At 36.2% G+C, this 15,093-nt stretch overlaps 1 protein-coding gene across 12 annotated transcripts in view; it reads right to left on the bottom strand.

Moving 5' to 3' along the window:
* LOC123536773 (liprin-beta-1-like) overlaps positions 1 to 15,093 on the bottom strand; it is a 172,050-nt gene that overhangs the window by 15,308 nt on the left and 141,649 nt on the right. For 10 of the 12 annotated variants that reach the window (XM_045320183.2, XM_045320182.2, XM_045320187.2 and 7 more), the window contains 10 exons: positions 13,904 to 14,015; positions 13,364 to 13,486; positions 11,966 to 12,116; positions 11,349 to 11,460; positions 9,618 to 9,706; positions 8,487 to 8,612; positions 5,961 to 6,092; positions 4,764 to 4,952; positions 4,329 to 4,463; positions 83 to 142 (listed from right to left, as the gene is read on the bottom strand). In XM_045320183.2, the coding sequence (XP_045176118.2) occupies positions 83 to 142; positions 4,329 to 4,463; positions 4,764 to 4,952; positions 5,961 to 6,092; positions 8,487 to 8,612; positions 9,618 to 9,706; positions 11,349 to 11,460; positions 11,966 to 12,116; positions 13,364 to 13,486; positions 13,904 to 14,015 (1,229 nt within the window). Of the gene's footprint in view, positions 1 to 82; positions 143 to 2,800; positions 2,830 to 4,328; positions 4,464 to 4,763; positions 4,953 to 5,960; positions 6,093 to 8,486; positions 8,613 to 9,617; positions 9,707 to 11,348; positions 11,461 to 11,965; positions 12,117 to 13,363; positions 13,487 to 13,903; positions 14,016 to 15,093 lie in introns of all 12 variants that reach the window. The other 2 variants (XM_045320186.2, XM_045320184.2) reach the window with 2 other exon arrangements.

Here is a 15,093-nt window from a genome sequence, read left to right as displayed (position 1 = left end):
AAGCAGGCTAAAGATTAAAACAGGTTTAAATGTGGTCTTCTCGGGACTGACAATACTGTTCTATGATGGAAGGAATTCTTACTGTAAGAGTAGAAATTTCTTTTGAGAATGCACCAATTTCTTTCGCTGCCTTCGCATCTTGCTGCAGGGTACAGAAGAGAAAATAATAAAGCAAAATAATATAACAAACTAACCACCATTTTATAAAACATAATTTCAATTATAAATGTAAAATATTATTTTTCTGACAAAAAATGAATACCTGTTTGTAAATAGATTTATTCTTAACTAGAAGATGCTTTTGTAGAAAAGCACATGTCTCTCCCAAATCAGAATAGTAATAGGCAATAAGTCAATTGGGGACAGGAGCGAAAATCAAAGAGAAACTGATGATAGGCTTGGTGACTGAAATGAAATAGGGATCATCTTGAGAAATTCCTATGAACTTTCAATGTTCTGGGTCAAGTGTTTCTCAAGTTATTGATCAGAAATGGCTTTCAATATTCAGGCCCCTGTGACCTTGGCCTTTGATGGAGTGACCCAAAAAACTATACAGGTCATCTGCTTTGTAAGTCCTATCACCCTATGACGTTTGAAGATTCTGGGTCAAATGGTTGTCAAGTTATTGATCAGAATCAATTTTCCATGTTATGGCTCCTGAGAGCTTGACCTTTAACAGAGTGATCCAAAAATCTATAGGGGTCATCTACCCTGTATGTCCAGTCATCCTATGAAGTTTCAACATTCTAGGTCAAGTGGTTCTCGAGTTATTGATTGGAAATGATTTTCCATGTTCAGGCCCCTAAGACCTTGACCTTTGATGGAGTGATCCAAAAATCATCTGCATTGCATGTCCAATCATCCTATGAAGTTTCAACAATCTGGGTCAAGTGGTTCTCAAGTTATTAACTGGGAACGGTTTTCCATGTTCAGGCCCCTGTGACCTTCACCTTTAATGGAATGACCCCAAAAACAATAGGGTTTGTCTACTCCATAAACCCTATCACTCTGTGAAGTTTAAAGGTTCTAAGACAAATGGTTCTCCAGTTACTGATCGGAAATGAAGTGTGAAAGATTCTGGCCCCTGTAACCTTGACCTTTGATGGAGTGACCCCAAAAACATTAAGGGTTGTCTACTCCATAAGCCCTACCACCCTATGTATTTTGAAGGTTTAAGTTGAATAGTTCTCCAGTTATTGATCAGAGACAAATGAAGTGTGAGGGACAGACGGACAAACAGACAGGGAAAAAACACTGGGGGAGAGACATAACTAGTGTCTACACACACAGAAACATACAACATGCAAAACAAGAGCTGTCGGATGACAGCGCGCTCGACTATTCGAAGAATTGATTGAAGAATGGGGTCATAATATTTCCATAGATTTTCAGACTAAACAAAAAAATGGATTAAACAAAAAATGTTCCTGTATTTGTGGATTTCGATAAGTCTTGCACTAAATGGCAATGTGTGACCATGATAGCAAATATGTTAAGTTATATGTTAGGCAAAACATGGACTTATATGAAAAATTTAAATAATTTTCTAAGTCCAAAAAGGGCCATAATTCAGTCAAAATAGTTGACAGAGTTATGTACTCTTGCCTACAGATGGAAATCATGTTGATAAACTAGTGTTAAAAGTTTCAAAGCCACAGTTCAAACAGTTTTGACAAAATGCTGACTTGTAAGAAAAACTGAACAAATTTCAAAGTCCAAAAAGGGCCATAATTCAGTCAAAATAATTGTCAGAGTTATGTACTCTTGCCTACAGATGGAAATCATAATGATAAACAAGTGATTAAAGTTTAAAAGCCATATGTCAAATAGTCTTGACAAAACATGGACATTTACAAAACAGAACCAATTTCCAAGTTCAAAAAGGGCCATAATTCAGCCAAAAAAGATGAGAGAGTTACGTACTCTTGCCTATTGATAGAGACTATTATACTGAACAAGATATAAAAGTTTCAAAGCCATATGTCAAACACTTTACACAAAATATAAACTCGTACGAAAAACTTAACCAAGATTTCTAAGTCAAAAGGGGCCATAATTCAGTCAAAATGCTTGATGGAGTTATGTACTCTTGCCTACAACTGGACATTGTGATGGTAAACAAGTGTTGAAAGTTTCAAAGCTTTATCTCAAAAGACTTTGTCAAAATGTGGACTGGTACGAAAAACATAACCAAGATTTCTAAGTCAAAAAGGGGCCATAATTCAACCAAAATGCTTGATGGAGTTATGTACTCTTGCCTACAACTGAACATGGTGATGGTAAACAAGTGTTGAAAGTTTCAAAGCTTTATCTCAAAAGACTTTGTCAAAATATGAACTGGTACGAAAAACTTAACCAAGATTTCTAAGTCAAAAGGGGCCATAATTCAGTCAAAATGCTTGACAGAGTTATGAACTCTTGCCTATAACTGGACATGGTGATGGTAAACAAGTGTTGAAAGTTTCAAAGCTTTATCTCAAAAGACTTTGTCAAAATGTGGACTGGTACGAAAAACTTAACCAGGGTGTGACGCCGACGCCGACGCCGACGCCGTGGTGAGTAGGATAGCTCTACTTATTCTTCGAATAGTCGAGCTAAAAACCAAACATATTCACAAAATGGTGGTTAAAGCAAAAATAAACTTACAACACAATATAACTTAAAACAATATATCTGATACATTGATAGACTGTATATTTGGGATAAGCGATCTAAAAGCTTATTCCCCATTACAACAGGAAAGCAAATATCACCAGAAGCTGCTGGGAAATAAAACTAGATTTTTTCCTCTTTAATTTACCGATCCTTTTCATCCATTTTTCAAAAGTTCTGCCAAAATACATGTAAAGTATACTGAAGGAATAAATTTTACCAACATTCTTTTGGAAATTCAAATTATTTCCATGTGACACAGAAGTAGTTGTTTTCTTCCAAATATTGTGCAGCAAGTAAACACTTTGGGGCATAACAGCAGAGACAAAATAATTTTACATATAAAACTGGAACGTAATTTCAATATTCTACTCTAAAAACAGATTTAAAGTAAATGCAGATGAAAAACAAGTCAAGAATAAGAACTATCTTTTTGTTTATTGTTTAACATTATATGGAACAGTCATAAAAAACAAACACCATGCTCACTGAACAACAAAAGCAGGGCTTGGCTCAAAAGCAACTCAAAAGTTTGGTAAAATGGAAAGTTGGAAGACAAAGCAACAAAATTTCCAAACTCAATTTCAAACATGACACTAAGTATGGAAATAAAATTGGGGAATACTTAAACACTGAAAACTATGCCTAAAATATCACTTTGTGCCAAAAATATCAATTTGTAAAGGAAATAAATGGAAAATTTCGAATGACATTTTTACCATCTATTTAATTTGTACTTTAATTCAAACACTATTTACTGCTATACTTGAAATATATAGGATGATAACTTGACAAATGTGTACAATTTATCTTGTTGCACTAAAAATTTCCCTTACACTTAAATGCTTAAATGGTGGATGACTCAAGATGCCCCTCCAGCTGTAATCTATGCCAGATAGAACTACAGACCTTTAACCTAGCTTGATAGCTTCATAACATCAAAGAATTTTAAACCACGAGTATGGGTTTGACCACACAGCAGTGAAGGCCAAGAGTTTCAAGTATAAGCCAGTTTATCCATGCAACAATGCAGGACTGCACATGATTTAGAAAGTAAAAGGTAGCAGAAACAAAATTCTTCTCATTATGCTGACCTTGACCCCACTCATCTCGTGTGCAATCACAACTTTATGTTTTTCTGTAAGCTTTCTACAAACCAAGTTTGATTTAATTATATCAATCCGAACTAATTACTGCGTGGAAACTCATTTTTTTTCAATTTGCAGTAAAGATAACCATAGCTCCACTAGCCCCATATGCAATTCTAACCTTGGTCTTATACGTTATAGCTACCTATAGGCCAAGTTTCATTTCAGTATGTCAACTTAAACTTGTTACAGGATGGAAATGAAAAGCTAGATGCATCTCCCACCCCCATTCCATCCGACCTGCCCAATGATGCCTCATATCTAATAACCAGAGCTTTCAACTTTGAAAAACATGGCTGAAAATATTCTTTAAATATAACACTTAATTTATGAACTGTATATTCCATGGTACATTAAAATGTCAAAATATCATCCTACTTCTATACTAAACTGCCCCCACAGCCTATGTGAAAGTATAAAAAAAAGTATACTAAGTCTGAAGTCAAATTTTTTGTCCAAATAAAAGGAATAAGAAATAGAAATTCTAATACCATTGAATATTATAAGACAGATAATAGTGATACTAACCTCTTTTCCCTGGTATTGTAAGGCACTGATTTTGAGTTTGTCGAGGGGTAGAGCTAGATCTAAGGGACAGATAAAACCGTCTGCTTCAGTCTCAGACTTACTTCTCTTATGACCAAACAGGCCAAATTTTCCTTTCTGAAATTTCAGTTTTAACTTTAATACTGTATGCATAAAATCAGGAAGTATGTTTCAGATAGGTTGTAACTGACCTAAAACTTCAATAATTACAAAAGACACATTACCTACTGAACATGTTGACTTTCTTTTAAATGCAAAATTTCTTGTTCACACAAAAAACACACATTATCAATGAGGAATTATTTTTACTAAATAAACAGACTCAATCATGTCCTTAATCACTTTATATATAGATTACAATTCCATTTAATTACAATTCTTTACACACTATGCACAGAAGTTAACAGCAGTACCAACCTTGACTTTAGCATTTGGCACAAGCGGTACATATCCTTGGGACGATTCTTGTTCTCTCTTTTTTATTTGTATTTCGTTGCCGACCAGCGACACAAAATGCGTATTCAGATGACGACGTAGTAACGTCTTGTTGTGGGGAATAGACAACAATACAGCAAATAACTCTGCATTAAACCTACTTTCTAATACCTAAAAATAGAAAATTACATCATAATCTATAAATAGCTGTTGTTTCTACATGCATCCACAACTTAGGTCATATCTTAGCGGTTTTAATGGTAAAGGAAGACCTCATGTGCTCGGCATGAGCATTACTGCAGGCACAGATAGGCATCTGGAAAACACTACCAACATTCAACAAGCCAGCACGGTTTCTTCACATGAAAGAACATTGCATGTAGCTCCAAGTCATCTAGTGTTTCTTGTGATCCAAACATAAAAAATATAAAGAAAACATAAGGAGACTACATGCACTGCTCGAGTCAGTCCGAGTACTGGAGCTGTTGATGCTGAAGCGAGCAGTGTCTCACTGTACTTGATCACAGAGCCCATTTTGTGAATTGTGTCTTGTGTTTATTTTAACTACCAATGTAAATATTACCGGTATATAAGTTTTTCCCAAGAAAAAACAAGAGCTGTCTCCATGGGATGACACATGCCCCCGATGGCACTTTGAATGAATAGTTATGGCCGATGTTGAGTTTAGGACCTTTGACCTACGGACCTGGGTCTTGCGCGCGACACGTCGTCTTACTGTGGTACACATTCATGCCTAATAATTTTAAAATCCATGCATGAATGACAAAGATATGAACCGGACACGCCCATCAATGCACTATCATGAAATATGACCTTTAACGTCTAAGTGTGACCTTGACCTTTGAGCTACGGACCTGGGTCTTGCGCGCGACACGTCGTCTTACTGTGGTTCACATTCATGCCAAGTTATTTGAAAATCCATCCATGGATGACAAAGATATGGACCGGACTGACAGACCGACAGAGGGGGCATAAAAAAGAAAGTATTTTATCTGCATTTCTCAAGCAAATCAAATTATTATCAATATTTATCAAGGTTTTATAAAACCAGAGATTCATCAACCTGAACAAACATGCACTACTATGTCACAATAACATAACAGTTAAAATTAGGTTGATTTCACAATAAATCAGAGGGAATAATGAAGTAGAACATACCATAAGAGCACCATGAACACCACTGCCTCGCATATTTGGAGCATATTCTGAGAGATCTATTGTTCTTAACCATTCCATCACCCGATGATTTGTCCATAAGGCTACATCTCCAGGAATATTATGTAATGTGCCCTGAAAGGAAAGGAAATGTTTTTTTTGTAATAAAGGTAGTTATTAAGAAACATTATTGCTGTGTTCTTGTTTTCTTCTGGGTATGAAATATGCTTGGTATTTTGGGTATGAAACATGCAGGGTATGACACATACCAGTCCTGGTATGATTGGCATGAAATACACTGCTTATGTTGAGTATGGGACATGCTGGGTATGGTATCAAAGTGAAGAATGACAAATTATCTAAACACGCATAATTTTGAAGTTCTATATTTGTAAATGAACAAAACCATATGCTAATAGCCACAATTGCAACAGCAAATCTTCAAATATAACATTGTTACACATGCTTTCCAAGAGTGATAGCCAGCATGACAAAATGATATTTGTAAATAAGCTATGATTTTTAAGGTCTACAAAATTAACTGGAAGTTGTAAAGGCTCATAGGAAACACTTCAAGTTCAATCTAGGTATAAGGCAGGGGCGTCGGAAGGTGTTTGATATTGGGGCCGCGAGGGGTGGGGTGGTGGGGGGGGGGGGGGGAATCCCCCTCCTGTAAGGGTGGTAAGGGGGACCTCCCCCTGAAATGTTTTTAAAACAGGATCATAAATGGCGAGTTCTGGTGTATTTTAAGGGTACTGAATCGCATCTCAAGTCTCCAGTATTTTCTTACATGACTATAAGCAAAATAAAGTTTAATAAACTCTTATCAGAATTAATAATGTATAACGCAATACAAAGAATGCATGTATGTTTTTTTTTTTTTGTATTTAATGTATTGAACAATAATCATTCATGTTACATTCATTTCTTATTTTTGTTTGAAATATCATTTTTTGAGTAAAAACAATTTATGTAATTAATTCCTTACATCTTAGCGGTTTGATAAATCTTAACACTTACCTCTTTCATTAAATAAAAACATGATAATTATTTTTCTGAATTTTATAAGTTAATACCTTAGATCTTTCTGGCTGGGTATAGCTTAATTAAACGTTCCATTGACTAAAGACATGCCAATTAAAAAACATGCTGATTTGTTCATGCGCAATTAAGTCCAATCACGGACACGTGTGTATGACTCCAATTAACAACCCCGATCGTGTCACCGTCACCACGGTAACACACTAATCTGGACAGTGTGTATTGTTTTATAAACGCGAAGCAAAATTTCATATACTATACAAAATATTGGGTCCGCGGACCTGCGACTCCAACTTATGAATTTACAAAAAATCGTTTTTGGGCAAATTATTGGGGCCGCGATCGCGGCCCCTGCGGCCCCACTTCCGACGCCCCTGTAAGGTAGTCTTACTCTATGATCTAACACCAAATTACTACATACATGTATTGTGAAATACTTCAATCAGTCTCTACTATGTAAATCCCACATCTAGTTTAAATGAATGAATGAGTTAGATTTTAAAGTGAACCCACACAAAAAGGCTTTGTCTGAAGTGAATCTTCTAAGATATATTCTGGCCATGTTTTGTATATTCTGTCATGTAAGATGCTGACCATGCAGTTTATTTTAATTTTACATGTTACATCTAAACATGAATACATCAAATATATAATTCTCTTTTATCTAATGCAGCAAGATGTTCATCAAAGCAAAGCTTTAGCTATATATACAAGACTTGAAAATATGGGAAATCATATTACTTCAAAGCAGAGCAAAACATTTACATCCAAACTCATGTACATCATAATCAAACGCCTGCTAACAGATCTGAGTTTTATCATCTCAAGTTTTGTGACGGATGAACTAACATTACTTTTTCTTTCACAATTGTTTTTAAACTGTTCTGAGTCTGTATTTATCAATGTTTTCTGTCTGGACCTAAGACTTAGAATTAAGAATGCCAAATATTCAATCTTCTGTAACTCTTGTCAACAGAATATAATACACATGTGGAACTTTTTTGAGTATTTTTAGCTGCTGAGTGTACATACACACAGTTTTAATACAATCAGTAAGAATTTACTAATAATTTTATCATAGCCATAGGAAAAATCAACTTTATTAAGAGCTAGACTCTGGAGCAAGAAGTACGACACAAAATGAGTCTTCTAGAAATGATATTTTTTGGTGCAAGACAAAATTGTTATACCAGATTTCTATAGCACCCATTTCAAGATAACAACATTCAAAGAATCTTTAAATACAAAGGCAGCCATTCAGGGTGCTTAATCCATCCTCTACCAGAATAAACACAGCGTTCAGATCAGAGGGACAGTACAACAAAAAGCCCCAGAACAAAGAGAAACAGGACTCTCTTAGATACAGGCATGTCCTGGCAACTCAGCATAGCTCTTTGTGAATACTCAACCTTATTCTTGGGTAAAGCACGGAGACAGGCAATGCTGCCTATCAGCGAAATAACCAGTACTGCTGTATTAAATACGTACTTCATCAGGTGAAGGTCTTCTCTTCAAACATGCTGGACTGAAGTTGTTCAACCGTAAGATCTGTATTCCACGCTTTATACTGATGTGATGTAACTCATTGCTCACTTTTAATGATAACAAGTCTTCCTGTAAAATATACATAACACTGTGCAAATAATACTTGTTTAAATAATCAAATCCACAAAAATTAGTCCCTACAAATATGACTGATTTCACAGTATTTCATTTTGTTGCATTTAGAATAGATCATATATTTGCATTCTACCAAGAAGATATGAGCCGTGCCATGGGAAAACCAACATAGTGCATTTGCGACCAGCATGGATCCAGACCAGCCTGCGCATCCACGCAGTCTGGTCAGGATCCATGCTGTTTGCTAATGGTTTCTCTAATTGCAATAGGCTTTGAAAGCGAACAGCATGGTCTGGATCCATGCTGGTTGCAAATGCTGGTTTTCTCATGGTGCAGCTCAAATAGGAAAATTTCAATCCCATTCTTTTTGTAAATGCTGACGATGTATCAAATTCATGCCTTTATGCATTTATAATTTAGAGATACATGACCATGGAAAAGAGATTTTTTATTTATTATTATTCAAAATGTTACTGCCTCATGAATAAACTTCCCGTGTCTACAGACTGATCATATTTCACCAACTCACAATGACAATGCATCTATATCAATACAGAGAAACACTGCTCCCTGGAGCATATATAGCTTGAATACCTGGCCTTGCTTGATCAATTTATGTGGTGGTCTGGTAATTTTCTTGACATTTTCTATGCTTTGATCCTTACCATGCTGGAAACGATTGATTCTGCCTTTGCAACCAGTGTAGATCATGATCAGCCTGCACATCCCTGATCTGCACTGTTTGCCATTCAGTCAGTATCTTTTTTGGTAAGCACCCCTTTTAACAGTTAATGGTACTGTCCAAATTGAACAGTAGACAAGTTCATTATAGAAATTTAGCAGGGTAAGGGTTAATCCCTTGAAAACCTGGGAACAGCATTTTGTTCATCCCTAGCAACCTTCAGTGGTAAGTGTTACACTGTATTCTGTTTCTACGCTTCAGGTGATTTTTTTTTTAATATTGTATCATGTTTATTGTGAAGAAAACTTTACACTTACCACAGTGAGTGCATGTAACATTCTGCCATCAACTCTAGCATCAAAGAATGCATCTTTGTACTGAGGCAACCCGATATCATCTAACCAACCTAAAATATATCATATCTGGTAAGTAATCTGCAATATACCACACTATGATTATGGAACATGAAAGACAAGCATTCAACAAGACAATGTAGGGAAAAATTGCTGTTAGGTCTTTCAACATAACAGTGTGGGGGAAAATGCTGTTAGGTCTTTCAACATAACAGTGTAGGGGAAAATGCTGTTAGGTCTTTCAACATAACAGTGTGGGGGGAAAATGCTGTTAGGTCTTTCAACATAACAATGTGTGGAAAAATTGCTGTTAGGTCTTTCAACAAAACAGTGTGGGGGAAAATACTGTTAGGTTTTTCAACATAACAGTGTGGGGGGGAAATGCTGTTAGGTCTTTCAACATAACAGTGGTGGGGGGAAAATGCTGTTAGGTCTTTCAACATAACAGTGTGGGGGAAAATGCTGTTAGGTCTTTCAACATAACAGTGTGGGGGAAAATATATCATATCTGGTAAGTAATCTGCAATATACCACACTATGATTATGGAACATGAAAGACAAGCATTCAACAAGACAATGTGGGGAAAAATTGCTGTTAGGTCTTTCAACATAACAGTGTGGGGGAAAATGCTGTTAGGTCTTTCAACATAACAGTGTAGGGGAAAATGCTGTTAGGTCTTTCAACATAACAGTGTGGGGGAAAATGCTGTTAGGTCTTTCAACATAACAGTGTGGGGGAAAATGCTGTTAGGTCTTTCAACATAACAGTGTGGGGGAAAATGCTGTTAGATCTTTTAACATTACAATGTGTGGAAAAACTGCTGTTAGGTCTTTCAACAAAACAGTGTGGGGGAAAATACTGTTAGGTTTTTCAACATAACAGTGTGGGGGGAAAATGCTGTTAGGTCTTTCAACATAACAGTGTGGGGGGGAAAATGCTGTTAGGTCTTTCAACATAACAGAGTGGGGGGAAAATGCTGTTAGGTCTTAAATCATCTTTATGAGATTTTGGCACCTTCCAGCTTTTCTGTAAAAGAGAAAACAATCATAGTCTTAACAGCGTAAGTTCATAATTAGGTATGCACTGGAGGAGAACGCCAACCTCCTGTATGTCAAATGCCTATTTCATAATAATAGTATTACATTATATTAATATAATGGGAGTATTCCCTTCACATAATAAAGTTGAAGAACAGTGTTCTGAAACTGTTAATGGAGACAGAACCTTGACTTTCGATCCCAGACCTATAGTATAGTATAGTTTATACTGATTTATTATAGCTCCATTGTGAAGAAAGCCTGAAGATTATTTGAATCACCGCTTCCTGGAAAAACCAGCACTGATGTCATATAAAAAGATGTGATCATGACCTCAGTAGGTCTTGAGCCCAAAACCTCCAGATCGAGCAGCCGATACCCTAGACTGCTGCTCCTCTTTAGCCCCCAATTCATGACCTTATATTGTAGCTATTCTGTGATAATTCTGTCTGCACAAGGGTTTATTTAGAGCATGTTGCACACCTTTCAAACATTTTAGAACAGTGCCCTATTCCATGCCTATGTCTTGGGACATGTGCAATGTACTCCTCAATATAACATATGGACAGTTTCTTATCAACAACCTGTTAATATGTACATATCCTTGAATATGCATTAATCCTAAAAATATTATGCATAATAACTAAATCCACTTACGCATAACCCAAGTGTGATCTAATTCTCCTGCCTTTGTCATATTCCCTGAACTCATTGCCTGCAATGCCAACTGTAACTTCTTTCTGTGTAACGGATTCCGTATGTTCAGTTCCTGTAAAAATGGTAGCATACATCCAACTGTTTTGAATGTAGTCATTTTTGTTGCAAAATATAATTTACATTTGGTTAAAAACAATATTCTTGGAAACTTTTCAGTAACTTCTGGTAGAACTATGGACATGAAGGCCTTACTAGATCTAAGCTGACTGACTGATGCAGAAATAGAGGTGCTCTTGTCAACCTGCATAGAGTGACATTTTTCCAAGCACAGTCAGACCAGTTTGCTTAATTCCTGTCAAAAAGCATTGCATAAAGCAGTACAGAAACCAGTTAGTTGTATAAATGGATCTCACAAACTGATTGTCTAATTCCTCTACAGCAACTATAGTTCAGCTAATCAAAGTAGGCCACACAATGTCTGTTATAGTCTAGATTAAATCCCTGACAACTGGTATATTAGAAATATGGCTGCCATATGTACAGCTTAGTTTCACTGATTCTACATATTCTGATATTCAATGATAAACATTGCCACTGAATAAAAAACAAGATCTTACCTTTTCCAGTTCATGGGGTGAGGCTTTAAGAAGTTGATCCCCATTACGACACCATCTTCGTAACTCTGCTAAATACATGTTGAGCCCAATTTCATTGAACCATGACACAATACGATCCCTGTCCCAGCGCGAGAATGGTACGCTTAAATCACTGAAAAATCATTTTAAACTCATTCAATATCACAATGCTTTAGGACATACAAACAGATAAACAAAGGCAATTCTCAATGTCAACCATTTTTAGAGAAAGTAAGATCAGACATTATAAATTCACTAAATTTTATATCTGCTCAATATAAGTACATTTAATTTTGTCAAGGCCACTTGTCTGCCTGACAATAATGAGTGTACCACAAACTGAATTGTCTGAAACAGAACCGGTGGACAGATATGTTATATAAAGTGAGAGCCCTTGATCGAAGCTTATAAATTCCCTAGACTCAACACGTGCCTGACTGTCACAAAATATGCCCATCATGGAACTTGGCCTGATTCAAAGGCCATAATCCAAGAGTGCCTGGGGTGATTTGGGTGGTTATCGAACTTAGCTGAGATATTATGCCCACAAACATTGTCAGCAATTTTGGTGAAAATCGAATGAAAACTGTTGGACTTTGAGCGGACAAGGCTAAATTCACAGTTTTTCAAGTAATTCAATGGTCATATTCCAAGAGTGCCTGGGGTGATTTGGGTGGTTATCAAACTTGGCCGAGAAATTATGCCCCCAAACATTGTCAGCAAGTTTGGTGAAAATCGGATGGAAACTGTTCAACTTAGAGAGTGGACATGCTTTGGATGCCGACCACCCTGTCTCTGAACATAAAATTTAAACTTGATCAACTGCTTTGTTGCATTACAAGACTGGTCTCCAATCTCAAGTTAACAAGCTTGAAACCAGGACTTCTACTTCACGTCATGAATCTTGATCCTATCTCCATTAAAAATAAACTCCCGTATTTACAATCTAAAATGAACGACTCATAAAATGTAGTGCCTTGTCTTTCAAATGTATTAAAGGTCCATTACTAAGGGAAAGTGAGTTGGCAATTTTTTTCATAGCCAGTGCATAGACTTCTGCAAGACACTAAATAATGAAGATTGGCAGGTCAAAATTTACAGAAGGTCTATGGAACTCAAAGAAATGTATGTGTATTATGTTGAAATTTCAATGAATCGACAGAATGACCCCCCAGGTCTTTTTAACTTTCTTCATACTTCATAGAAAAATAATTGTTCATGAGCTGCGATTTATTTCGAATTTCTACATACCAACTTTCATTTTCCAATAAAATGAAATAGTTTCTGTGCTTTTTAAAAGAAATTAAAATGTTCACTTTCCTTAGTATTGGACCTTTAAATTAGACTGAACTGCACGAGAAAGGTGGGTTTAATACATACTGCTCTCTCTTGATATCCTTGGACCAGCCAAGACGTGCTGTAGCAGTTGCTCGTATACCACCTCGCTTAAACTCATCCGTTCTTTCACGCTCATGGAAATCTTGAGAACCACTCCGTTTTAACCTTCAAGGATTGTTATACAATAAACACATTTCAATAATGATGTCATAACAAAATATTTTACAAGCAATTTTCAAACCCAACCAGCATACATCTAAAATTGTAGTGGTGGATGGACTATGCAAAAGTATATTAATTATTTTTTTAATGTAGATCAGTATAATTTCAAGTACACTACACCTTACATTTATTAATGCCTGCCGCTATGTTTGATAAATAATTCAGTTCAATTACCATTAAAGCCAATATACTTACAATTTACAGCATTCAAAATGATAAAACTGACCAAAGAATTCATAGACGTACAGTTTTCACAGGCAAAAGGATGTTACAACATGCACACTAAAGCATTGTACAAGAAAATTCCATTCTCAATAAAATGTTCAAAGGCATAGAGCATGAGAAATAGGAGGTTTTTACCTGCCAAAGAATCGTAAGAAACCTTTTTTCTTCTTCACCTCTGGGTGGTATGTGCCTGCCGAGTGTCCAACATAATTCGGATCTTCATCATCTGTAACTGCTTCAGCTTGGGCTGTTTAAATGGTAACAGTTTTTTGAAACATGATGTCACGAAAATCTTCAGATTATCTTAACTCTATTGTGTCTTGTATATATGAGCCACACCATGAGAAAACCAACATAGTGCATTTGTGACCAGCATGGATCCAGACTGTTCGCTAACGGTTTCTCCAATTGCAATAGTGTTTGAAAGCGAACAGGATGGATCCTGACCAGACTGACCTGCGCAGGCTGGTCTGGATCCATGCTTGTCGCAAATGCACTTTGTTGGTTTTCTCATGGTGTGGCTGATTTTCTCATGGTTGGTTTTGTCGTGGTGCGGCTCAATTATGTATCTGCTTTCCATTGAATATGAGAAGAAGAGAAACAAAAGTGTACAACATGCTCAATTTCACTAAAGCAACTAAAACGACATGCACAAGAAGTGTGATCATGTACAGTGCAACCTCTCGAGCGCAAACACTATTGTCAGAACTGAAATACATTTGATGTAAAGTTGCTATAGGTCATAGGTTATAAAACAGAGTGAGTCTCAAACTGCAACCTTGCCAATGGTCCATTTCAACATTGTGTTCAACAACAATCAGTAAGATACAGAAATCTAACATTCAACTGCTTTGTCTAATGTCTTCAAACTCTGGTTTTATAACCTAGGGCCCTGAACTGATAAACTTACTAAGAATTTATCCAATAGAAAAGAAAAAATGCCCGTGTATGGAGGAAGAATTTGTTATGGAAAGGTACCCCTAACAGAGGTTGTACTGTGTCAGTAAAAACATGATGCATCTCAAAAACAATTTTTCTTAGCATTTATTTTTTTGTTTCTCTTCTTGAGTTTCAGATACACATATAAATCTTACAAAAGACAAGCACAGCAAATTTCAATTTTTTCCTGCATCCTCTTCAATTAGATACTGAGTGCAGACCAAATACAACTGCAATGCGCTCCTATACTGCACAAAAGCAGGTAAAGCAAAATAAAAGCTGGGAACAACAAACTGCTGTAATAAAATCTTGCATTTCCTTAAATGTTTTCAGTTTGCACGTGTTCGACTTAAAAATAATTTTTTTGTGGATTTTCAACCGTGTAT

Source organism: Mercenaria mercenaria, chromosome 17, assembly GCF_021730395.1.
Source record: "Mercenaria mercenaria strain notata chromosome 17, MADL_Memer_1, whole genome shotgun sequence".
Classification (NCBI taxonomy): Eukaryota; Metazoa; Mollusca; class Bivalvia; order Venerida; family Veneridae; genus Mercenaria; species Mercenaria mercenaria.
This window is presented reverse-complemented; position numbering and strand designations above follow the sequence as displayed.